This window comes from Lemur catta, chromosome 11 (assembly GCF_020740605.2).
Source record: "Lemur catta isolate mLemCat1 chromosome 11, mLemCat1.pri, whole genome shotgun sequence".
Taxonomy (NCBI): domain Eukaryota; kingdom Metazoa; phylum Chordata; class Mammalia; order Primates; family Lemuridae; genus Lemur; species Lemur catta.
Genome location: NC_059138.1, coordinates 15,811,270 through 15,838,415, shown reverse-complemented (window position 1 = coordinate 15,838,415; position 27,146 = coordinate 15,811,270). Strand labels below are relative to the sequence as shown.

The following is a 27,146-nucleotide window of genomic DNA, read 5'->3' as shown; positions in this document are numbered from 1 at the left end:
GTTGGATGATCTACTTGGAAAAATATTTTCAGTAGCTAAAGAAGGTTCAAGGAGAGTCTGTTGGGACTTTAAAAGAGTAACCATTATATTTTAAAGGACCTTGACTATAGATTTCCCCAGGAATCTTTAACAACTGGTAGGAAATAGCTGTCTTCTGAATAAATTAGATTGTGCTTTGGAGGCAAGTATCCTGGTCCTCAGAGGCTCCCCAAACTTTTTGGCTCAAAATTTTTATTCTCAATGATTCTCTGGGGCAAGAGCAGAGGTCAACTCCCCTCTGGAATGCCCTCTGCCAGACAGATGCTCAGGCTTGGAAAAGCAGAATAATGTTCTGGATCATAGCATTTGTTATAGCTGACATCATGATGGAATAAGAGCTCTCAAAATTCACTTTGCCCTTATCCTCATCTATCAGGACAAAAGCCTGAGCTCCAGGGAAACCTTGATTTTTAATTCAGTGAAATATCATTTGAACCTTTGGTTGTCTGAGAGTTTGAAATTGTAAACTCTAGAGTTGATTATCTTTGTGAATAACAGAAAAAAGTGAAAAAAAAAACAGTTTCTTGGAAGATTTAGGGGTACAGAGATATTGCCTAAATAATTTTACCTGGGTCCTTACCCATACTTGCTCTCCCTGTATCCTATCATTTGATACAAATATTATATAAAGATGCTTTACCTAAAGTAGGAGTATCTGTAGGCCACTTCCTCACTCTGCACTTCATGCTGTAATACTTAACTTTTAGTTTTCTGAGCATGCCACTGTCATAAAATCCATTTATTCTCCCTGTCTACCATTCTCCACTTCTAGTGGTACACCTAGCAAGCCTCTACTTCTTTAAGATTCAACTCAAGTGCTATCTCCTCTGAAAAACCTTCCCTAGATACCCCAAGGTATTTAAAACAACTACGATTAATACGCTGAGAGTTCTAATGGGAAAAGTGGACAAGATGCAAAAACAGATGGGCAACATAAGCAGAGAGATGGAAAATCTAAGAAACAAAAGGAAATGCTAGAAATTGAAACTCTATAATGGAATGAATGATTGGCTCATCAATAGATTGGACACAACTGAGGAAAGAATCAGTAAGCTTGAAGAAATGCCAATATAAACTACCAAAACTTAAATGCAAAGAGAAGAAAACAATAAAAAATACAGAATATCCAACAACTAGGGGACAATTACAGAAAATATAACATGTATATAATTGAAATGCCATAAGTCAAAGAAAGAGGGAAAGAAACAGAAGAAACATCTGAAGCAATAATGACTGAGAATTTTCCAAAACTAATGACACCAAACCAAAATACCAAAAAGTCTATGCCTAGATATATCATATTCAAATTGAAGAAAATCAAAGACCAAGATAAAAAATATTGAAAGAATCCAGAGGAAAAAACCATCTTACGTATATATGAGCAAGGATAAGAATTACATCAGACATCTTTTCAGAAACTGTGCAAGCAAGAAGAGAGTAGAGTGAAATATTTAAAGTGTTAAAAGAACCACTGTCTCAGCTTAAGCTGCTGTAACGAAATACAACAAACTGGGTTGCTTAAACAATAGAACTATGTCTCTCACAGTTCTGAAGCTGGAAAATTCAAGATCAAGATGCCAATACCTCTAGTGTCTGGTGAGGACACTCGTTCTGGTTTGCAGATGGTAATCTTCTTGTATCCTCACATGGCAGAGAGAGATCATCTCTCTCGTGTCTCATCTTATAACAGCACTAATCTCATTCAGGAGATCTCCACCCTCATAACCTAATTACCATCCAAAGGTCCCACATTTGAATACCATCACACTGGGGGTTAGGATTTCAACACGTAAATTTTGGGGGACATAACATCAGTCCATAACAACCAACAAGCTAGAATTCTGTATCCTGTGAAATTGCCCTTAAAGAGTGAAGTAAAAATTGACTTTTCAGACAAACAAAAATTGAGGGAATTTGTTGCCAGTAGACCTGCCTTACAAAAAATGTTAAAAGAAAGTCTTCAGAGGGAAGGAAAACTCTAGTCTACATAAATAAAGGAAGAGCAATAGAGAAGGAATAAATGAAGATAAAATAAAATCGTATGTTTCTCTTAAATGATTTAATAGATAACAATATGTTCAAAATAATAATATGTATTCAGAGATTATAGCTTATTGAAAAGTGAAATGAATAGCAGGAATATTATAAGGAACAGAAGGGAGCAATTGGGAATACTCTGTTACAAACTACTTGCACTACCCAGGGAGTGAGTGGTATAGTGTTATTTGTGAAGGTATTCTGCAAATTCAAGGATGAAAAAAAGAAGTATAAGTGATATGCTAAAAGAGGGGGGAAAAAAGAATAATACAAAATACTCAATTAAAGCAAGAGGAGGTAGGCTGGGCACGGCGGCTCACACCTGTAATCCTAGCACTCTGGGAGGCCGAGGCGGGAGGATCACTCAAGGTCAGGAGTTCGAGATCAACCTGAGCAAGAGCGAGACCCTGTCTCTACTAAAAATAGAAAGAAATTAGCTGGACAACTAAAAATATATATGGAAAAAAAAATTAGCCAGGCATGGTGGTGCATGACTGTAGTCCCAGCTACTCGGGAGGCTGAGGCAGAAGGATTGCTTAAGCCCAGGAGTCTGAGGTTGCTGTGAGCTAGGCTGACGCCACAGCACTCTAGCCCAGGGAACAGAGCAAGACTCTGTCTCCAAAAAAAAAAAAAAAGAGGTAGAAAAAGAGTGGAAGACCAAATAAGAAATGAAAAACAAAGGCCATGATTGAACATGAGTCCTAGGAGAAAAATAAAAATACAGGCAATGAATAGAAAACAGTAACAAATATGGTAGATATTAATCTAACCATATCAATAATCACTTTAAAAGTCAATAGTCTAAATACAGCAATTACAAGACAGGGAGGTTGTCAGAATGGACAGAAAGACAAGACTCAACTATATGCTGTCAAGAAATCCATTTAAGGCCGGGCGCGGTGGCTCATGCCTGTAATCCTAGCACTCTGAGAGGCCGAGGCGGGCGGATCGTTGGAGCTCAGGAGTTCGAGACCAGCCTGAGCAAGAGCGAGACCCCGTCTCTACTAAAAATAGAAAGAAATTATATGGACAGCTAAAATATATATATAGAAAAAATTAGCCAGGCATGGTGGCACATGCCTGTAGTCCCAGCTACTCGGGAGGCTGAGGCAGAAGGATCCCTTGAGCCCAGGAGTTTGAGGTTGCTGTGAGCTAGGCTGATGCCACGGCACTCACTCTAGCCTGGGCAACAGAGTGAGACTCTGTCTCAAAAAAAAAAAAAAAAAGAAATCCATTTAATATAAAGATACAGATAGATTAAAAGTAAAAGAATGGAGAAAGATATATTATTCTATATTAGCACTAATCAAAAGGAAGCTGGAGTAGCTATATTATTTTCAGACAATGAAGACTTCAGAGCAAGGAAAATTATCAGGGATAAAGAGGGGTCAGTTCTCCAAGAGGATATAACAATCCTTAATGTATATGTGTCTAACAACAGAATATCAAAATATGTGAGGCAAATAAGAAACAGATGAATCCACTTCATAGCTGGAGACTTCAACACCCTTATATCAGTAATTGAAAGATCTAGCAGGCAGAAAATCAGTAACTATCAATCAACTGGATCTAATTGACATTTATGGAATACTTTATCCAACAACAGCAGAATATGCATTCCTCCCAAATTTACACGGAACAGTCATCAAGACAGACCACATGCTGGTATATAAAACACACCTTAGCAAATTTAAAAGAATAGGAATCATACTAAGTATGCTCTCAGACAACAATGGAATTAAACTAGAAATCAATAACAGAAAGGTAGCTGAAAAAAATCCCAAGATATTGGAGATTAAGCAACACATTTCTAAATAACACATAGGTTAAAGAAGTCTTTAGAAATGAAAAAACTTTCAAAGTAAATGAAAATGGAAATACAATTTAACAAAATTTGTGGGATACAATGAAAGCAGTACTTACTGGGAAATTTATAGTACAGAATGTATTTCTTAGAAAAGATCATCTAAAATCAATAATCTAAGCTTCTACCTTAGGAAACTAGAAAAAGAAGAACAAATTAGGTTCAAAGAATACAAAAGAAAAACTGGTAAAAAATAGAGCAGAAATCATTGAAACTGAAAGCAGGAAACCGATAGAGAAAAACAATAAAACAAAAAGCTAGTTCTTGGAAAAGGTCAATAAAATTTATAATCCTCTAGCAATGTTAACTAAGAAAAAAAGAAAAGACACAAATTACTAATATCAGAAATGCAAGAGGGACCAGTCACTACTGATCTCTTAGACATTAAAAGGATAATAAAAGAATGTTATGAACAACTCTCTGCCCACAGATTTGATAATCTAGATGAAATGAACCCATTCTTCAAAAGACACAGTCTGCCAGAAGACTCACAGTCTTCTGTGAGTACACAAGAAGAAACGGACAATCTGAATAGGCTTATTAAATAAATTGAATAAATTAAAACCTACCAAAAAAGATATCACCAGGCCTAGATGGGCTCATTACGAAATTCTACTAATCATTTAAGAAAGAAATTATACCATTTCTTTACAATTTCTTATAGAAGGTAGACGCAGAAAGAATACTTTCTAACTCATTCTTTGAGGCCAGTATTACCATATGAAAACCAAACAAAGATATTTCAAGAAAGGAAAACTACAGACCAGTATCATGAACATAGATGCAAAATTCCTCAACAAAATATTAGAAAACAGAATTTAACAGTGTATAAAAAGAATTATAAACCACAACCAAGTGGGATTTATTCCAGTTATGTGAGGCTAGTTTAACATTCAAATATCAACATAATCTATTGCATCAACAGAATAAGGAAGGAAAATCATATGATCACATCAGTAGATGCAGAAAAAGTTATCTGACAAAATCCTACGTCCATGCATGATTAAAAACTCTCAGCAAACTAGGAATGCAGAGAAACTTTCTCAATTTGATAACGAACATCTACAAAAAATAATTAAACAAACAAAACTCACAACTAAACTCACATCACACTTAATGGTGAGAAACTATTAATAGATGCTTTCCTGCTAAGACCAGGAATAAGGTAAAGATGTCTGCTCTCGCCACTGCTATTCAACATCATCCTGGGCATCTTAGCTAATTCAATAAAAAATGGAAATAAAAGGTATATGTATAGCTTGGAAAGGAAGAAATAAAACTGTACATTTGATCCTTGAACAACACAGGTTTGAAGTGAGTGGATCCAGTTATATGTGGTTTTTTTAAAATAAATATATTGGAAAAGTTTTTGGAGATTTGCAGCAATTTTTAAAAGCTCACAAACTATGTAGCCTAGAATTATCAAAAAAAATTAACAAAATTAAGAAATCATGAATGCATAAAATATGTATAGATACTAGTCTATTTTTATCATTTGCTACCATAAATTATACACAAATCTATTATTAGAAGTTAAAATTTATCAAACTTATGCATGCAAACACAGACCACACATGGCACTGTTTGCAGTGGAAAGAAATGTAAACAAACAAATGTAAAGAGGCAGTATTAAATTGTAACTGCATAAAATTAACCGTAGTAATATTGTACTACTATAATCATTTAGTAGGCACCTCCTGTTGCTACCCAGGTGAGCTTAAGTTGGGACATCTGCTGAAAATGATGTGTGATGCTGATCGTCTCCATGTGAGCCATGAGAAGTTCATCTCTCCAGTAAATTGCATGTGACAGTAAAAAGTAATATGTCATGGTTGTCACATACTTTTCATCATGTTTAGTGTAATACTGTAAACCCACATTTATGGTATTGAATAACACCACGTAACCCACATGAAGTGCCACTAGTGATACTGGAAGCGCTCCCGAGAAGCAGACCAAAGCCATGACGTTACAACGAAAACGTGAATTGCTTGATGTGTACAATAGATTGAGGTCTGCAACTGAAATTCCTGGGCATTTCAGACAGATGTAAACAGGTAACAAACTTACAGTATCAACAAATACAGTGCAGTACTGTAAATTTATTTTTCCTTATGATTTTAACATTTTCTTTTCTCTAGCTTATTTTATTGTAAGAATACACTATATGATACATATAACATACACAATATGTGTTAATCAACTGTTTATGTTATCAGTAAGGGTTCTGATCAACAGTAAGCTATTTAGTAGTTAAGTTTTGGGGGGATCAAAAGTTATATGTGATTTTTCAGCTTCTCAGGGGATCAGCAACCCTAACTCCTGTGCTGTTGAAGGGTAAACTGTATTTTTGTTCACAGATAACATGATTGTCTATGTAGAAAACCCCAAAGAATCAACAACACAAAAAACTTCTGGAAGTAATGTGAGAATAGCAAGATTGTAAGATACAAGACTAATATACAAAAGTTAATTGCTACCTTTTATACCAGCAATGAACAATTGAAGTTTGAAATTAAAAACACAATACCATTAACATTAGCACCCAAAAATTAAATACTTAAATATAAATCTAACAGAATATGTCAAGATCTATATGAGGAAAACCACAAAAAACTCTGATGAAAAAAATCAAAGAACCAAATAAATGGAGTAAATAAATGGGAGAAATTCTATGTTCATGGATGAGAAGACTCAATATTGTCAAGATGTCAGTTCTTCTCAGTATTATCTATAGATCAATCCCAATCAAAATTCCAGTAACTTACTTTGTGGATATCAACAAACTGATTCTAAAGTTTATATGGATAAGCAAAAGACCCAGAATAGCCAACACAATAATGAAGAAGAATAAAGTAAGAGGACTGACAATACCCGACTTCAAGACATTCTATAAAGCTACAGTAATCAATACAGTGCAGTATTGGCAAAAGAATAGATCAGTGGAACAGAATGGAGAGCCCAGAAGAGAATTCACGTAAGTATAGTCATTTGATCCTTAACAAAGGAGGAAAGACAATACAATGGAAATAGTGCTGGAAAAAAACTGGATATCCACATGCAAAAAAACAAATCCAGCCCAGGCGCGGTGGCTCACGACTATAATCCTAGCACTCTGGGAGGCCAAGGCGGGAGGATGGTTTGAGCTCAGGAGTTCAAGACCAGCATGAGCAAGAGTGAGACCCCGTCTCTACTAAAAAAATAGAAAGAAATGATCTGGACAACTAAAAATATATAGAAAAAATTAGCCAGGCATGGTGGTGCATGCCTGTAGTCCCAGCTACTCGAGAGGCTGAGGCAGAAGGATTGCTTGAGCCCAGGAGTTTGAGGTTGCTGTGAGCTAGGCTGACGCCACGGCACTCTAGCCTGGGGAACACAGCAAGACTCTGTCTCAAAAAAAAAAAAAAAAAAACGAATCCAGACACAGACCTTACACCCTTCACAAAAACTAACTCAAAATGGATCATAGACCTAAATGTCAATGTAAAACTATAAATTTCCTAGAAGATAATATGAGAAATCTCTGTACCTTTCTCTAAATTTTGCTGTGAACCTAAAACCACTCTTAAAAAATGAAGTCTCTAATTTAAAATTTCTTTTTAAAAAATGAGGAGAGATCCACTTTTAGAATGAGGAGCTGAGGAGCTCCTCTCCCACTCCTTGGTGAAAAAAAAAAACTGATAAAAATTCTATTTTTCAGAAACACCCATTTAAAGTCTCAGGAAACTGTCCTAAGGACATACACCAGATGAAAACACATTCACTCAAGAAAATTTACTAAATCCCAGTGAGAACAGTGAGAGTATGTGGCACTTAAACCATGACCCACTCCCTCCCTTCACCCCAATTCAGGAGGAAGCAAGCTCCACTCAGGGAGGGTGTGGCCAAGAGCCCCAGCTCCCAGTCAAGAGCAATGGTATCTCCCCTGGAAGGGGCAGGATGCCAACGTTTTTCATCTCCCTACCTCCATGCAGCCGAGGCAAAACTCCAGGCAAATGTGGCCAAGACGTCACTTGTTTCAAACAGAGTGTGGAGAAGTTGAAGGCTTACCTGCTGCCAAAAACAGTGGAGAGTTTGGTGGCAAGCAATTAGGAGGCAATTAGTAGCTTGATGAAAGCAACAAGCTCAATCACTGGCCAGCTAAGTTACCAGAGAGAACCAATGAAAGACAAGAGCACACCCTCCCACAGTGAAAACAAAGAAAAGGAAAGATAAAGAATAGAAGGAAGAAATATTTTAGACTTCCAGTTAAAAATGGTAAACCAGATATATATTTAATTCTGCTCCCTCTCAAAACCTCACTAAAATAACTTTTACTTTTTAAGGAATAAAGCTAAAAGTAAAGGAGACCATTTTGGATTCTAAAAAGCAGAATGACTTTAAACTTCTCAACAATAATATGAAACCTAGATGAAACGAAACAAAACCTTCAAAATTATAAAGGAAAATTATTTTTGAACCTAAAATTCTATACTGAGTCTAAATTTGATCAAGTCTTAATAGATTAGGTCAAGTTAGATTGAAGAAATTTTCAGTTTTGCGAGTTCTCACAAAATTACCTTCAGTGTGCTCATTTCTCAGTAAATTACTGGAGATTAACTCCACCGAAATTGAATTAAGGTAAGAAGGAGAAAAGCCTGTGATGCAGGAAATCGGAGATCCAACCTGTGATAGAGGCAAAGGGAATCCCCGGCATGGTGGTGAAGTGAGACTCCAGGATGACAGCTGTCTATCAAGTGTCAGGGCCATCAGCCCAGACTGGAGCAGGTTGGAAGGCCCTGAGAAAGCCTTTCTCGGGAAGACACAGAGCACTTGATGTATGCAAATAGAACATTGGATACAGCTTTGAGCATTGGATTAGTGTTAAGTACACACAAAACCAAGCAAACAAATAAAACAAAAGAAGAGGCAATTATCTTCAGAGAACACAAAACGTATGCAGGATAGGAAAGATAATCAAATTTTCTACATAACTCAGCTTCCATGAATGGTATTTATAGGTATACCTCAGAGATATTGTGAGTTTAGTTCCAGACCACCGCAATAAAGTGAATATCACAATAAAGTGAGTCACACAAATTTTTTGGTTTCCCCGTGCATATCAAAGTTCTGTTTATACTATACTATGGTCTAGTAAGTGAGCAATAGCATTCTGTCTAAAAAATATGTGTATATGTTAATGTAAAATACCATATTACTAAAAAAAAAAAATGTGAATGATCATCTGAGCCTTGAGCAAGTCATAATCTTTTTGCTGGTGGAGGATCTTGCCTTGACGTTGACGGCTGCTGACTGACTGGTCGGAGTGGTGGTTGCTGAAGGTTGAGGTGGCTATGACAATTTATTAAAATAAGATGAATATGAAGTAGTTTGCCACATCAATTGACTTTTCCTTTCATGGAAGATTTCTCTGTAGCATGTGATGCTGTTTGATAGCATTTTATCCACAGTAGAACTTCTTTAAAAATTGGAGTCACTCCTCTCTCAAACCCTGCCATTGCATTACCAACTAAGTTTATGGGATATTCTAAATCTTGTGTTGTCATTTCAACAATGTTCACAGCATCTTCACCAGGGGTAGATTCCGTCTCCAGAAATCCACTCCATTTTGTTTGCTCATCCATAAGAAGCAACTCCTTAGCCCTTCAAGTTTTATCATCATTGCAGCTATTAAGTCACATCTTCAGGCTTTACTTCTAATTTTGGTTCTCTCGCTGTTTCCACAACATCTGCAATTACTTCCTCCACTGACGTCTTTTTTTTTTTCATTCTTTTTTTATTTCAGAATATTATGGGGGTATAAACATTTTGGTTACATATAATGGCTTAGCCTTGGCCAAGCCAGGGCTACAAGTATGTCCTGCCCACATACAGTACGCTCTGCATCCATTAGTTGTGAGTTTACCCACACCCACATCCACTGAAGTCTTGAACCTCTCAAAATCATCCATGAGGGCTGGAATCAACTTTTTTCAAACTCCTATAGATGTTGATATTTTTACCTCCTCTCATGAATCATGAATGTTCTTAATAGTATCTAGAATGGTAGGTGCTTTCCAGAAAGTTTTCAGTGTGCAGTGTCCAGATCCACAAGTGGAATCACTATCTATGGCACCTATAGCCTTACAAACTGTATTCATTAAATAATAAGACTTGAAAGTTGAGATTACTCCTTGATCCATGGATGACAGAATGGATGTTGTGTTATCAGGCATGAAAACAATATTAATCTCCTTGTACATCTCCATCAGAGCTCTTGGGTGACCAGGTGCATTATCAATGAGCAGTAATATTTTCAAAATCTTTTTTTTTTTTTTTTGAGTGGTAGGTCTCAACAGTAGGCTTAAAATAAAAGGGAACTTTGTGGCTAGTTTGATCTTCTATCCAGCTCTCTAAAACTTTCTTCCTATCAGCAATAAGGCTGTTTTACTTTCTTATCATTGTGTGTTCACTGGAGTAGCACTTTTAATTTTCTTCTAGAACTTTTCCTTTGCATTAACAACTTGGCTAACTGATCCAAGAGGCTTCAATTTCAGCCTATCTTGGTTTTCGATATGCCATCCTCACTTACGCTTAATCATTTCTGGCTTTTGATTTCAAGTGAGAGACGTGGGATTCTTCCTTTCACCTGAACACTTACAGGCCACTGTAAGGTTACTTATTGGCCTAATTTCAATATTTATTGTGTCCCAAGGAATAGGGTGGCCCAAGGAGAGGGAAAGAGATGGGGAATGGCTGCTTAGTGAAGCAGTCAGAACACAAACAGTACATTTATTGATTAAGTTCACTATATTATATGAGTGTGTTTCATGATGCCCCAAAACAATTACAATGGTATCATCAAGGATCACTGATCACAGATCAACGCAACAGATAGAATAATAAAGTCGGAAATTTTGTGAGAACTACCAAAATGTGAAACAGAGACAGGAAGTGAGCCCATGATACTGGAAAAATGGTGCCAAAAGACTTGCTCAATGCAGGGCTGCCACAAACCTTCAATTTGTAGAAAATGCAATATCTGAGAAGTGCAATAAAGCGAAGTGCAATAAAATGATGTACCCCTGTCCATAGTTACGATATTATAAACTTTGAATATTGATTTAAACAAAATTATAATGCAACCAATTTGGATAGAGGAGGGAGATAGGAAGCAAACCCCTGCAACACGGAGTTGGGAAAAAGAAAGCTAAATCATCACTTTTTATAGTTGGTAGTCAATAGATTATCCAAGCGTGTCATTTAGAGAACTGAGGTAGATACTTAAGAGTCAGCTAAAACAGGTGAAAGTGCTTACCTCAGAATAAGAAGAAAGGAAGAGTTTGGGCTGATTTTCATAACAAACTTAGAAGAACTGTTTGACTCTTTAAAAACTATGTGCATTATAACTTCGAATAACTTTTTAACCATAGATATATATTTCTATCTCTTCTACATCACTTCACTTCACTCACCAGTACTCACTTTTCAGAGTAACTAGTTCATATTATTACCTAAAAGTTAATTTTGTCTCTATCTTGAAGGTATTCATAAGAAGACTAGACTAGATACACAGATATTCTGCTCTTAATAATAAGTTACCATTCCTATTAATATGTGCCTAGATCACATCACCTCTTTTTAGAGTTTGACTTTAAATGAACCGAGGGGGAGGGGAAAGGCGGAAGGATGTAGCAGCTCAAAGAACTTCTCCTTTGGGGAAAGGCAGGGGGAGGGGAAGAGAAACCCTGAAGGATTCAGAAAAATTATTATGTAGCTGTCTACTGGCTTCACCAAGTTCACCCCCAGCCAACTGTCCACCAGGCCGCGTGAGCAGACAATTTTTAAACTCTGTCAAGGAGCCTCCATGATTACAAAATTAAAAGCTTTGTTCTGCTCTTATTGTGAGATAACAAAATAGATGTTCCAGCTGCTCCAACATGGGCATAAATTCCCTAGTGAGAATACTAAGACAAAGTTTTGTGTCCAGAGAAGCCTGGTCATCGTAACAAAGCTGATTGCTGAAAAGGGGTGGGGTGGGAAGTGGCAGGACGGAAGACAGCTGCTGCCCAAGAAAATGCGTAGGAGGTGACCTGGGTCCTGGCGCCTGCCCTGGCTGGGAGCTTGACCAGACCATCCTGAAGGTCCCTTCTGAATAAGATCCTAGATTGTGTTTATCTCGAAATTGAAATCACTGGGAGCCCTGAGAGTTCTTTGGCTACTTTCTTTTCTGGAATTATTGTGGATATAATCAAGACACTACCTGGCTCTTTAAATCAGTTGGCTTGCTGGCTACAGTGCAGGTAAACAATATGGGATGATGAGCTACAAAATATTGTTTACTGTATTTCTGAAAAGTCACGAGCCACAGCAAGAAACGAAAGTGAAATCAGCTGATGCTGACATCAGTTAGCACAAATGTACCAAAGTTCAGAGAGCTGTTTACTTAGACACAACTGTGAGTGCAAGTGGGGCACAAGCTCAGGCCGGCATCTCTCTGCCATTTCCCCGTCCACTGTCCTCCCTTCTGGAGCCTGACATCAGAAAGCCAGCGACAAGGAAGATTCAACCAGACGGCCGGCTCTCCTGCTCCTCCTTTCCACAAGCGTTCCTGTGGGCTCTGCACCTTCTTTTTGTAAGTACCTACCCTACAAGCACTGCAGCCTGCCCGGGTGCCCACCACCTTGTAAGGCAATTTTGTTTTCTTCTCAGATATTTCACGTTCTAGCCATCTGTACAGGGGAAATAATTGGTTGTTCAGTGTTGCTGACCTTCCCTCCCTCCCTCTTCTCTGTATGATCTACCCCGTATACATAGTCACAGCATTGTAAACACTGACTATTAATTTAAATGAAATTACAATATAAGCAATTTGGACAGAGGGAGATAGGAAGCACAATGTAGAACACAAGAGTTGGGGAGAAGAAAGCTACATATTCACCTTCTATAGTTGGGAGTCCATAGATTTTGCCTGAAACTGCCAAATCTACCTCTTTACTTCCAGCTCTCCTTCCCTCCGCTCTCTGCAGCATTGTTCTGTATGTCTCTGGTCTCAAAAATAATGAAGGGAATGCCAGTATAACTGGTTAGAAATACATAGGGTCTTGCACACAGTCTGTACAAATAAATGCCTTGGCTTTCGAAACACACTGTTCATCAAAATACAGAGTCAAACAAAAGTGGGCCACGGACCAGCAGTTGCTAAACTATTATTCAAAGGTAGTTATGCACTGTGAAACCTTAAAATGTACACAAAACTGAGACTGTCGGAAAGACCTGTGTTCTTGCCCCAAAGAATATAATAGGATCTAAGAGATTTTTAGACTCTATGTTATTGTACTAGATTGTTTTTCATGCCCCAATGGAGGTTCATGGTGTAATTTTAGTTCTCCTGCTGCATATCTTAAGAGATATTTTTAAAATGTGGGCTTAGATTCACTAATAACTTCCATTACAATTCTTCACCTATAAAATCTTCTTTGCAAGAGGTTAAAAATGCATATTTCCTTCTTTCTTTAGGACAAAAAAAGTACATTTTTCAGTATTGTTTTTCATATACCCTTCCCTCCCACAATCTCTTATCTGAGGTTCAGTTCATATGACATTCTTTTTTGAATTTTGTACATATTCCCCTTTCTCAAATTTCTTTCCAGATTGGACCCTGCTTTATCTAATTACTAAGGTTGTTTATGATTGTTTTATAAATTTTACTTTTTCATAAATATAGTACATAATTCTAAAAATATTTCTAATACAAAAGAGAACAATTGCCTATAATGCCAGCATCCAGAGAAGCACAGCTAATATTAACATTTTAAAATTTGGCCTTATTCTCTTTCTTCTGTGCATCTTTATGTGGATGCAGTCACACCCTGTAGGGGGACTTTATACCTGCTTTTTCTAAAACCTGCAGGGTGTTTCATTATCGTGATATGTCATAATTTACTTCTAATATTGAGCATTCAAGTTGCTTCCTATTTTTTGTCAAAAGTTATAGTGTGATGAACATTCCTATGTATAAATCATTGGTTGCACTTCTGATTGCTGTTTTAGGATAGATTTATAAAAGTGGGATTACTAGGCCAAACAGATACGACAATAAGCAAGTCAAAAGCAAGAAATGGTCTCCCTGCTCATTCAACCCTACTCCAATATTCCTTATAGGTAAGAAGTGGCTCCTTCTTAGCGAGGTGCAGTTTGTATCCAGAGCCACGGCTGGAATGCTAATCTACGCTAGGAAATTCTCCAGTTCATTCTGTTTCTCTGCCTGTTGGGTGCATGATACTCCTGTTACCCAGCACCACAGACAGGCGGAGGGATTTTAATGTAACAATCTGCCAGAATTCTAATTGTCCCTCAGTCACACCCTCATGAAAATTTCACTCTTTTCCTATGAACCTGACAAGTACATAATTCAGAATTAAATGATACAATGCTGTGTCTCTTTCAGCCCACCATCCTATTCTCCTTTATTGGTATAAAAATTCTAGAGATGCTTAAACAAGCAAACAAAAACCTGCCTCAAATCAATCTCCTAAGAACATTTTCCATCCATTTCCTCTGAGCAAACATTATCTCCCTCCTAAGGTCCTGCTCACACTGTGGCTCTCGAGTGACAAGAGTCACACCCACACAGAGACCTGGAGTCTAAATCTGTGCTTTGGTCCAGGGCACCTAGAGCAGCAAAAGGTTTATGCTTTCCTATGACAGTTATGGTGACAAAAGGTTACCAGTCTTCATTTATAAAGGGCTCATACAGACCAACAGTCAAAAGCTAAAACTCAAAATGATTTTTCTAAAAAAGCAAAAGAACTGATAGTACTTCACAAAAGAAAAAATATAGATGGTCAACAAACGCTTGAAAATGTTAAACTTTACTAATTATGAAAGAAAAAATAACTGATTCATCATTTCTCACCATCAAAGATTAAAAGATTCAAGAATATGCACTATTAGGGAGGATGAGATAAGCATTCCCATAAACATATTCACCATAGCATTATTTATATTACAAAATAATGATATAAAGCATAATATATAAAAACTGTCAACTATGATACATCTATATGCCACCCTCAAAGATAGTGTTTAGGAAACGTTTCTAGTTCATGAGATAATGATGTTCACAAAATGGGATACAAACATGTATTTATGTGATCTCCACTATATAAAACAACATTATAGAAAGAAATGTGCTGCTAACATTGGCTATTTTTATGACTTGAAGTTATAGATAATTTTTAGTCTTGTCTCTACATTTTCACATATTTTCTAGTTTTCTGCAATCAGCATGTATTACTTTATTATAAACAGGAAAAAGTTCATCCAAAAATGGCCATAGTGACTCAGCAGTCTCCCTTTTTGCCCTCTGAAGGAAACAGTCACTTATCATTAAAGGGAATTAAAAAGTTCACTGTGGCAAGAGCATGATTACCAAGATTGTTAAAAACCGAAAAAACAGGCCTGCCCTTGGGGCAGCAGAGGAGAAGAGTGTCACGGGGCTTCCAACCAAAGAGCCACATGTTGTCACTGCAAACCATTTAGGAAAAGAAGCAAGGACTAGCCTCCAACCTCTCTGCACACGAGTTCTTGAAGAACAGTCTGTCCGTATTTCCAAAATAGATGGACCATTCCAGCACTGTCCCGAGCATGTGTGAGACATAAAACATGGCCCAGACTCAAGTAGCTCTGCTGCCCTGTTAAGATGTGCAACTAAGATATGTACAAGAAAGAATCCAGGGAGACTACATGGCATCTTCATTCACTCGTTCAAAAAAAAAAAAGAGCTCCTACTGTGTAGCAAAATAGCAAAAGAGATGAAGATTGTTCCTCAGAGAGATCACATACTGGTGGAGCATACATTCTAATTATGGCTAAACCAGTGTGGGCTGAAGGAGCCACGAAAGCCCACGCAGCACTAGTAGGATCTAGAGAAGCAGATCTAGGGCAGGACTTTAGGGGCTGGGGAGTGGCTGAGGGTGGGCAGCTGGGAATGGGCACAGCCAGAGCAGGTGCTGGACTGTGCAAAGCAAGGGTGGAAGCTGGGCCTCACGAGAGAACTGCAAGTTCCAAGTCCCAGCAGACGGCGGAGAGCCTCAAGCACTGAGTGCAGGAGCTGGGACTGAACATAAAGAGATGAGAAGAAAAAGGGCACCAGGGACTGCTACCTTCTCCATGTGCCTGGTCCTGGGCTTCTTGGCTCCAGTTTTATTTTGTTCCACTCTCCATTTAAAACCCCAAAAGGTCAGTAGAGAAAATGAGGAAGTCAAAACAAAGGCTCCGGGCGCCTGGCAGGAGCTGCAGCGAGGTGGCTGATGCAATCTCTCCCTCCGAGCAGTCACGTTCATTTTTTTAAATCGAGCGCTGTTTTCAAGGCAAAAAGGTTTAATAATAATGCTCTTTTGGATCCCAGATGTAACAGGATTTAAATAGGAGAAAAAGAGGGAGCATTGAAACAAAGGCGCCCCCAACTCCCATCCCAGTTGGTTCCTGGGCAATGAAGGCATGTCAAACCTTATTCCTACAGCACAACGGTATAAATCAGTGTTCCCATCCTGGAAATCCATTCCACACCTTAAAATACCTATTAAGAAAATGTTAAAAACACACAAATAGGCTTTTACAAGCACATTTGTTAAATATATAAAACCAGACAAAATGTGTTCCTGTTACAAATTTTTCCCATACCACGGGAGACAGGCTAAAACTCCTTGTCATAGCAGCCTAATACCATATGGGCTAAAGCTACCTTTTTAACTCCTAATAAATCCTTCTGTAGCAAGCATGATTGCTCCAAGAATCACCCAACTACCTTCAAACCGGGGGTCTTCGGCCTCACAGGCCTCCAGAGCCTTTGAGCGGTAGAGAGTGGTAGTGGCACATGTCAGGGTTGGTTTTTCAGAGGTGTAGTTCCAGTTCTTTGGCTCCTTGCTTGGAAAAATCGCAAGCAGGGACAGAGCAAAGGAGTGTCCACAGACACTTAGCACTTCCACGCAAGCAGCTTTTATTGCAGGCTTCAAGCATACGAAGACTAGTACATTTCCAGAGAGCAAATGGATCTGTCTGCACAAGGGGAGAAGACCCTGGGCCCTTACCACACTTCTACTTTTAGTCTACACCTTATGATATGTTAAAGGGTGGGCAGAATATTCATTATTTTTCTGAATAAAGAGGGGAGAGTTCTCTGAGCTAAGGGCACTTCCCAATTTTATCTTGATAGGGTAACTTCTAGGAGTTGCCATGACATTTGTAAACTGTCATGGCGCTGATGGGTGTGATTTTTACCATGCTAATGTATGTTAATGAGGGAAAGTCACGAGCTCCTAGTTTCTGAGCAGGCTCCTGGCCAGAAAAAGTCCCTAACCTCAAGTTCCTGCTGCTGCAGGTTTGGTTCTAAATGCTCATTGGCCTCCTCACATTTGCCGCCCCCCATCCTCTTTTCCTGTGGTTAGTGCTGCCAACCTGCTTCTGTCCGTAACACCCGCTGGGCCCCGCTGGGACTGCTCTCCCTCCCCCTCTGACTGTCTGCTCTGGGCTCCTCTGGAGCAGAAGCCACGGTGGAACCGTACAGACTGCCCAGTGCTGCCCGGGCCCAGGCCAGCGGCATCCGAGGTGAGGCAGTGGCGTAGACGTAGGCCCTCACTGTCCCAACAGGATCCTGCTTGCAGCCAGCCAGCATGCCCAGAGCTCTGCCAAAGGACCCGCTGGTAAATTTTCATTCTCATTTTCCGCACACACGATGGAGCAGCCCTCTCTCAGCCTTGTCCATGTTCTTTTGTTTCATTTGGTCCCTAAATGTTCTTGGAAAACAAATGCAGTGTATGGGATCAGACAGACCCTCCAGTCAGCCTTGGGGAAGAGGCAGCTGTGCCCCTGAGGAGTCCCCTCCGAAGCTGATCAGGACCGTGTAGTCTCCAGGTCCCTCCCCAAGCCCACCACTCCCGTCACTGGGGGACACTACGTGGCACTGCGGGGCTTCCAGGCCATTCTGGATCGTGGTCCCAGTGCCTTGTGCCTCACAAAGCCTGCAGCACTGTGTTGCTCGTCACTTCTGGATGTAAATAGCTGTTTTATTCCACATTACAAAATAGACTTACATAAAGCAGATTGCTGTTTTAGAGGCAAACTTGACAAAACCCTTCTGATTAAAAAAGCAGTGAAAAGATTTTTTAAAAGAATAAGAGTGTAATGAAATGGGCACTTTTATATACAACCAGAGGGACTATAACTAGCAAGTTTTCTATAGGTCAGTTTGGCAATATGCAGTTAGAGCACTAAAAAGATATTTCTACCCTTGACCCAATGATTACACTTTTAGGTAGCCTGCCTAAGGAAAAATCAGATTCCAAACAAGGCTCATATAAGCATCTTCATTAACTATCACTTATAATGGTGAAAAATGGAAATGATTTGTCTAATAATAGTGTAATGGATAATTCTATGACAGGAACTATTGTGCAGTCATTGTTTTTGAAGAATATTTAACAGCTTTGAAAAACGTCCACAATATCCAGTTGGAAAAGGCATTATGTTCAACAGCATGATTATGTAAAAACATATCAGCACAGGAAAAAAAATGGTAAGATATTATTAAATAACAGTGGTTCTATGTGTGGGGTGAGAAAAAAGTTTATTTTTTATCTTTTAAAAATATTTTCTAAGTTTTCCATAATTAACATATAGCACTGTTGTTGTCAAGAAAAACTGTAGACTTTTAAAAGTAATGTGTACTACGATGTGATTTTGGTGCCAGGTGACATCTTGTCTTGACCCAGCAATGAGCTCCCAAAGCACGTCAGACAAAATTCCAGAGTGGGTGTGGCCGTGGGCCTCCACCCAGGCTCACATGAGAATGAGCCGCACAGCTCGGAAAACACCGGTGCCCAGCTCCAAGCACAGTTGTGCTTTGATTTATGGCCCAGCAACTGGTCGTTTTTATAGCAACCCTGGTGGTTGTCATGGCAACCGTGGTGCAATCCAGCACCTTCCTCCACCTGCAGGTCCCCAACAAGAGTGAGCCTTATCCTTCACCTCAGTCGAAATCCACCCTGGATAAGGATCTGAGAAACTCCCTCACAAATGTTCTCAGTGGCTTGTTTTTGTTGTACTTGGGCTGCAGCAAAGCCTTTGACGAAGGGCACTTCAGTTAAAGTAATTCAGGCCTTCAAAGCTGCCTGGGAGCGATTTTCCTCCTGACCCCAAACCAGAGAGGCAGCTGACGACTTAGCAAGTGGGTCCTGGCTGTAGGTTACCTCAGATTTCTTGTCCTTGGCAGCAGGCAGGGCAGGAGGGAAGTTTGCCGTGGGTTCTTATGGAATGCCAAAGCGAGAGGTGAACACTCACAGGTGTGACTTCCACGCAGGTCCCACTGCAAAGGGAAGGAGAGATGGCCATCCCAAGGCCACACTGGGGCAACCACCTGCCGTTCCTGAGCATCCTGATCCTCACAGTCGTGGTCCTCTCCCTGCTCTTCTACACTCTGCTCTGGAAGGCTGGCAACCTCACTGACCTGCCCACCCTGAGAGTCGGCTTCTACAACTTCTGCCTGTGGAACGAGGACACCGGCTCCCTACGGTGTCTCCAGTTTCCTGAGCTGGAGGCCCTGGGGATGCCTCGGGTTGGCCTGGCCCTGGCCAGGCTTGGGGTGTACGGGGCCCTGGTCTTCACCTTGTTTGTGCCCCTGACTCTCCTCCTGGCCTGGTGCAACGGTGATGAGGGAGAGTGGCGGCTGGCAGCCGGCTTCCTGGCCGTGGCCTCCGTGCTGCTGGCCAGTGGCCTGGGCCTCTTCCTCTCCTACGTGTGGAAGTGGGTCAGACTCTCCCTCCTGGGGCCTGGGTTTCTAGCTCTGGGCAGTGCCCAGGCCTTGCTAATCCTCTTGCTTATGGCCACAGCTGCGTTCCCTCCCAGGGACAAGACAAGAGCCAGCTTGAGAGCTGCTAGTCCTGTCTAGAGGCTTGTGAGATTGCAACGGTTCAGTTCCAACCACACTCGGAGAGGGTGGCGTGTCTGCTCAGCCGTCTCGTTTCATGGCTAATGCTGATCTCAAGCTCCAGCAGATGGATCCCACCGCACAGCAGGTGGGGCCCCGGCATCAAGGAGGCCAAGAGGCAGTAAGGGAGGCTGGGGCACCTGCAGCTTCTTAGTGTAGGACTGTCTGTCCTGCAGGACTTCCAAGAACACCATAAAACCACGCAGCTCATTGTCACACGAATTCCTGCTTTAAGTAACTGATCTGAGCAACTCTTACTCTAGCCTCAGGAGTGGGGAGAGGTAAGGATTTCCGTCCCAGGCCAGACTTCCAGGCTGATTTGTCAAATGCCAAACTGGAACCCAGAAGTTTTATGGCAACAAATGGGGATATTAAAAGAAAGAGCACCGTGGTGCCCCTCGGGCCCAGGTTAGCAAGCTTCTGCGCCCCCATCTGTGGTGAGTGGGCCGAGATGAGCCCCTTTCCGGGATTCCACTGCCAGAGGCCCAGCAATGATCCGAAGCACTCCACAGAGACAGGACACATGGGCACAAAGAGAAGCCTTGGTGGCTTTGAGGGCTCCCCTGAAAAGGCCCCTGGACCTGAAAGAGCAGCGCAGTCACTGGTAATTGGTCCCGTGATGCGACCCAGGAGTACATACGCCAAATCCTGGACAAGGGCCGGTGACCAGGACCGAAGGGCTGCACAAACACACTGCCGCATCCCTTCACTTCTCAACTGGAACTGGGAAGGATTTAAGCATGACTTACACACTGGGGAATTTTGTGCATTTTTCAGCACCTGTATATTGGAAAACCTGTACGGCAAATGATTACTCACTCTATGCCTGCCAAAAGCCACAGCGAATACCGAGGCAGAAACATGGGCTCTGGTGTAATCTCTCGCCCTTGGTGCCTCCTCCCCGGTCCTGTCCCACTGTAGCTTTACAGATGCCCAGGGGCCAAGGTGCAGGCCACCAGGTGGAAGGCAGGCCCGGGAGGCCTGTCTGGCTTCCCGGTCTGTGCACTGTGACCTTCCAGCTCCCAGACAGGGCAGAGAACTGGGGGCAGCTGGTCTGCCTTCCAGGCTGGTTAGAGGGCCGAGAGCTCACGGACGGATCACCTTGTGACGGGAACTATTTTTAAAATAGGCTTCCTCCTCAGGAGAGATCGCGCTGACTGAACTATAGGAATTCCAGCATAATAGCAGCCATCCCATTCTTTGAAAAGTATTATCTCTTTGGTTTCAAAAAGTTGGACCACTGTGTGACCTCATGTTCCCTGGAACCTGGTAACTGAATAAAACAAATGATTGTTTAATAAAACCCAGGCGCTCTGAGCGGGAGAGGGCACGGTGCAGAGAGGAATTACAAGGAGAACTCAATTTGAGTCCTCCCTTCCACACACTCTGAATGACAGCCCCAAGGCCCGGGGCGTCCTGGGGCTCCTGGCCCAAGGTGAAGCTGCCAGGCCCAGGGAGCCGCAAAGCTGGGAGCACAGACAGCTCCATCTACACCCTGGGGACAGCGCCGGCAGCCCCTGCGGAAGTCCAGCTGTCCTCCAACTGCTCTCAGCAGAAAGTCCAGTTAACACCTTATCCCTCAGCTGAAAAATATCTCCCTGACGTATTTTAACACATCCTCGTCCTCCTTGGGGCTCCTGCTGCAGGCAGAGTCGGAACCCCCTGGGCCTGGGGAAGGGCTGAGGCCTGGGCCATGGGTGTCCTTCCCACTGTCCTCTTCCTCACTGCCGCTCCCAGAACTCGTGTGAGGGGACACAGAGCAGGTGGGGGAGAGCTCCGGCTTATCGGCACCCACTGGAGACAGCTGCTCCCGTTTGCGGCTCTGCGGAGAAGAGATGGCAGGCTTTATACTGTCCGTGTTTTATGTCCCTCACCTACTGGTTTGTCTGCCAGTGACGCAGGATGTACCGAGAAGCAGCTGTGAAGCAGTGTGTAACGGGGCCAGGCGGGAGCACCCTCTCTTCACCCTACTCCCCCACCCAACCACCTCGTCACAGCTCTTGAAGAAATCAGGGCCAACTTGGGAGAGAAGCAGGCAGAGGCATGTGGAATAGCTGAGTAGAAAGCAAAAAGAAACAAATAGAAAGAATGGGTCTGGAAAGGCAGGGTGACAGAATGGAAGGAGCCCAGGACACAAAACCTGGGTGTGGGCCCACACTCCGTCACTTATTAGCTATGGAACTAAGGGGAAAGTCCCAGGGCCAATTTCTCGGGGATAATAGTATCTGAAATAACTATACCCCAGGGTTAGCACGAGGGTTAAATGAGATAATACACGGTATCAAAGCCCCTGTAAAGTGCTGTACATTAAGGCAGTGCGCTTGGGAAACTGCAGCGGCCTTGGGCTCAGGAGAGGTGCGATGGCTAAGAGGCCACCTCACCCAACCGAGACCCTTCTGCGAACACAAACAGGTAAACACCCGCATCCCTCCTCATGCTCCCTGGCACAGGGTCCCCCCAAACAGAGGGCGTGCTCTCCTCGCGTACCCACACCCTCCCGGGGGTCCAGCCCCACAGCTCATCCCCAGGGCTCCCCCGCAGGGGCAGAGGCTGAGAGAAGAGCTGGCCAAGGCCCGGTGGGGGGAGAGGCTGACAGACGAGGGTTCCCGTGGAAACCGCGTCTCTCTTATTGCCCGGACCAAGGCCTAGTCCGGTTTCTGCCCGTGAAGAGCTGAGAGGAAGAAGAGACACAGTTGACTTTACCTCTATCAGGATGCCCAGAGCAACGTCTACCAGTTCCGCTTCATTCATGCAGTACACAGTCCTCACCGCAGGGGCTCTGAAACCAAGACACAAAGCCACAGATGGGGACAGAGGGTCTCAGGTCTCCTGAGGAGGAAAATGAGAACAAGACGACAAGACGTCCCCCAGCCTTCCCACCACGATGAGGGCACCAGCACCTCAAGTTGGGCACAGACACAACTTCCTCATCCTTGCAGGCTGGTAACTGGCACAGGGGTTCACGGACTTCCCACCCTTGCCAGCTCCCCCACAAGGAGGGAAGTAGGGAATGGTGGCTGACCCCCGGGATCGAGCCAGCAGGTGCCGTCAAGCTGAGACTGGACTGCAACGTGGTTAGATGCATGAACACATGTAGGGCAAGACTGCAGCAGTCAAAGAGGGGCAGCTGGTCAGCTAAGAAACCTTAGAAAAGACGGGGCCAGAGAGGGAGCCCGGAGTGCCCAGTGCCCTGCCAGGAGGGTAGCAGGGGTGCTCCTCCCACTGGCTGCCAGTGGCCTGAGGACCCCCCCTCCACAACTGCCACCCCTCAACCCACCCATCCTCAGCTGCTGCTTTCCCACTGGCCCCGCAACCTGCTGCTCGTGTGTCCCTAAAGGTCTGCCCACAGGAGGAGCAGGAGACCCAGCTCTCTGGTCCAGATTTGCCCACTTGATGTTATAATGCAATTTTGATGCCAATGAAGAGACTGGTATTTTAGACAACTGGCCTGAGAGCCTGGCTAACGCGTGGAACGCGCTATCTGTGTGCGACAACTGAAGCCCTGTCAGCAGAGCCTGCACCAAAGCACAGGCAGAAGCGAGCGCCTGTCTGGGAGGGGACAGCTCACTCTGCCTCCTGCCTGCACCCTCTGCACCTCCTAAGAGCTCCAGGAGAGACCATCCGACTGAACTGCCCTCCCACCTTGCTGTTCCGCCCACGCTGAAAACCCAGCCCAGTGACTGGGAGCCCCCATCCCATGGCTCTGGTTTTTCCCTGGGAGCCCTCTGACCAAAGGTTGTCCCACCTTGCTGCTGCCACCGGCACCGCTGCCATTCTCCTCCTCTTTGGGGTCTTGACTGGTGCCACTCTCTTCTCAGCCACTGGGGCTGTCATCCATGAGGGAAGGACCCTCTTTTTATTCTCAGATTTTAAGGTTTCCATCTCTGTACCTTTTCACAAAGAAGAATCAGGGCCCAGGCTTAATGACCTGCTTTTCTAATTCAGAAAAGCAAATCCCACTCTCCTGTCACACCAGGAATTATAGGTCTATTTGTCCATGATGGAAGTCAATCTTTAAATCCTACAAAGAACAAAGTCCAGTGAATTCTAATAAGCTAGAATACTTCCAGTCATCAGCCAGTTACTAGGCAGGGCAGGCCAGAGGCGACTCGGAGGGTGAGCAGGGCCGGAGACTCAGACGGCCACTGGCAGGCAGGCGTGGGTAGAGGGCAGCACGATGCGCTTGGGAGACAGAGCCCTGGGACCCGCACCCATGCTGCGTGCCCCACACAGGCAGCCAGAGACAAGCAGAAATGCCTCCCAGCAGCCTCCTCTCCTCAGTGATGGGGCCAACAAGGGAGAGGGATGAGCACCCTCCCCAGGGAAAGGAGATGGAGCCCTTTAATGTCCCTTCCCTCACCACCCCAAACGCCACTGTCCTCAGGGTGCCCAGCCTACTCAACCCCTAAAACACTTCTCAGTGACTGCTCCCTCATCTGCCCCAACTCCAGATACTCATTTTCTCTATAGTGACTCAGTTACAAGAAACCCTGAGGCCATCTGGGTTGGGTTTTTGTTTTTTTAGACAAGGTCTCCCTCATTGCCCAGGCTGGGGCGCAGTGGTGCAATCATAGCTCACTACAGCCTCAAACTCTGGGCTCCTGGGCTCAAGCAATCCTCCAACCTCAGCCTGGGACTACAGGCTTGTAGCTGGGCATTTACCACAGGCTGTAGCTGGGACTACAGGCTCGTGCCACCAAACTCCACTGATTTTTAATTTTTTGTACAGACAGGTCTTACTATGTTACACAGGCTGGTCTCGAACTCCTGGCCTGAGGCCATTTTGATTCACAATATAGTTTCACCAGCCAATACCTCTCCTTTAACCTAAAGATACTTCCCATTGGTGAAACTTTAACCAGCAATAGGGGACAGGGAGCATAACTGTACTGGGCTCCCCTAATTTGCAGAATCCACCCCCTCCTTCGCGACCTGCCCCCCAGTCTCTGCTCTAACTTGGCTTCTCTCTTCCCTAGCCCAGTTGTTCTGCCCCAGCCCTTCAGTCCTGAAGCCCAGTCCCCACCCAGAGAGAAGGGACTGTGACAGAGTCTAGGTCTCTGCCTTCCACTTAGCAATCAACCCAGAAGCTCCTAAGATCTTACTGAAGCAAAGGTTTGCCCAGAAAAGGGCAGTCAGCAAAGAATAAGATAGTCCTCTCTGAGTCATAATTTGATAATTTATTGCTCAACCAGGATGGCTGTTTACAGCTTAAGAAAAAAATTAGCAGGCCATCATCCTAACCTGTCCGGCCAGAGTATAGACCCTTGACAGTGTACCCTTCATTTCTGTCAGAATTCAGACGGTGGTAACAGTCATTCCAGCCATTTAATGAGCCTACTGAGCGTACAGCGCTGCGGTCTATGCAGGCAGGAATTTGACCCTGAGGTGGATATTTAGTACATTTTACAAATGAGGAACTGAGACTTAGTTAACTAGAACATGGGCACCAAAGTTTGAAATCAATCATCCAGGATTAACAGCCAGGGCCTACAGACTCCAAACCCTGTGCCTGCCCGCCCTGCTTCATGGCCCCAAGGGGGGGCCGCAGCGTCTTCCAGAAGCACGTTCTCTGGAGCTCAGTGCCCACAGGATGTCGAGCCCCGTGGGACCGTAGGAAATCTCACCCCGAGCTCCTCACTACTTGGATGAAGGGAGGCCCCGCATGAACGCGATCTGCCAGCATCCCTAGTTCACAGCCCGCCGCTCGCTCGCGGGGACAGTTCACCGCGCTCGCGCCGACCGGGCGGTGCTGCCCCGCGCGGGGAGCCGAGGGGCCGGTGGCTGCAGCAGGGAACACGCGGCGGAAGCATCCACGAGAGGCCACGCTGGCCGAGCCGGGCCGTGCTGCCCAGGCCCGGGAACTGGCTGTACCGGCGCGCTCCTCCGGCCGGGCGCACCGGCCGCCCTGCTTCCCCTGGGCCCCTGCACCCCCTTCTTGGCTTCAGGAGCGCAGCCGAGAGGCGAATCCGGGGCCGCTGTGCGACCCGCATCCCACCCAGACCTCAGAACCCCGTGGTCCCGGCCCAGCCCCTCCGCCGCGTACTCCCCCACCTGCCGCCATGACCCAGCAAACACCCAGCACGGGCCGACTCCTTCCGATCCCGCCCCTCCCGACCCCGCTCCCCCGGCCCCGCCCCGCGCCCCGGCTCCGCCCCTCCCGACCCCGCTCCCCCGGCCCCGCCCCGCGCCCCGGCTCCGCCCCGGGTGCTGGCTGACGCGGAAGCCCGGGAGCGCCCCCTGCAGGCCGCGCGCCACGCCTGCACCCTGGCGGGCACCTGGGTCGCTCGCCCGCTGCTGGTGCAAGAGGAGGGGCGCGGCCCGGCTAAAGGAAGGCGGAAGTGTCAATTCCTGGGCGCCTGAATCAGAAATTGGAGGGAAGGGAAGGGGATCTGTATTTTTGGGAATCCCGCCGGGGATTCCCACAGAAACCAGGTTCGACGCTCCCTGCTGGACGACGCATCCCGGGGGCGGAGACGCAAGACGAGCCCCTTGGGTGCAGGAAGAGAAATCAAAGCCTCTGCTTACATTGTTGTCTTAAAGTAGGCATCGCTAATATTAAATATTCAGATTGGCGACCCGAGAGGTTCCCTGGGGTACAGGGCGGCTCCACCAAGCTGCCCAGGTGTCCTGGGTGCCGAGCTCTGTTGTCACGTGGAATTAGCATTGAGTTTTAGTTAAAAAATCACAGGGCTTAAAGCAGCCTAAAAGAGGCCAGGAAAGAAACCCCCAAGTTGGAAACATGACTAAAAACCCCAGCGCAAGCCGCAGCCTTCACTTAGGGCATTTTGAAGTATAAAGGATGATCTGACACGGCGTGCCCCTAAAATGAGAAATCAAGAGGGCTGTTTGAAATGTTCTTTACAACAAATCAGCTAATAACAGAATGATTACTATCCACACACTAGAGGTGCACAGAGCTCTTCTTCCACTAGCGTGGTGCCTCTGGCTTCTCCAAAGCGGAAGTCCCCAACCTATGGTGAGTTGTGCGATTATTTCATTATGTATTTCAATGCAATAATAATAGAAACAAAGTGCACAATAAATGTAATGCGATTCAATCATCCCGAAACCATCCCCCCTCACCCCGCCTCCGTGGAAAAATTGCCTTCCATGAAAACGGTCCCTGGTGCCAAAAAGGTTGGGGACCGCTGCTCGGAAGCACTTTCACCACGCTGCCGAATACTAATCCTCCATCCTAGGGCAGTAGGCTGCAGGGGAAGGTTTAAAGAAATCAAGGCT

General features: G+C 44.1%; 2 protein-coding genes across 3 annotated transcripts; one reads left to right on the top strand and one right to left on the bottom strand.

Moving 5' to 3' along the window:
- Positions 1–12,022: 12,022 nt before the first annotated feature.
- On the top strand, positions 12,023–21,210 carry TMEM140 (transmembrane protein 140). Its single transcript, XM_045564859.1, has 2 exons — positions 12,023–12,554; positions 19,281–21,210. Exon 2 carries the CDS (start codon positions 19,305–19,307, stop codon positions 19,866–19,868), a length of 564 nt encoding a protein of 187 aa, XP_045420815.1. The 5' UTR covers positions 12,023–12,554; positions 19,281–19,304; the 3' UTR covers positions 19,869–21,210.
- Positions 20,665–25,993, bottom strand: CYREN (cell cycle regulator of NHEJ). Of its 2 annotated transcripts, none has more exons than XM_045564860.1 (4): positions 25,959–25,993; positions 23,653–23,797; positions 22,611–22,686; positions 20,665–21,729 (listed from the first exon to the last, which is right to left on the bottom strand). In XM_045564860.1, the coding sequence occupies exons 1-4, from the start codon at positions 25,966–25,968 to the stop codon at positions 21,487–21,489; spliced, it is 474 nt and encodes a 157-aa protein (XP_045420816.1). In that variant the 5' UTR covers positions 25,969–25,993; the 3' UTR covers positions 20,665–21,486. The 2 variants fall into 2 exon arrangements, with proteins under 2 accessions (XP_045420816.1, XP_045420817.1); XM_045564861.1 differs by having other exon boundaries at positions 23,653–23,928; positions 25,959–25,976.
- Positions 25,994–27,146: the final 1,153 nt, after the last annotated feature.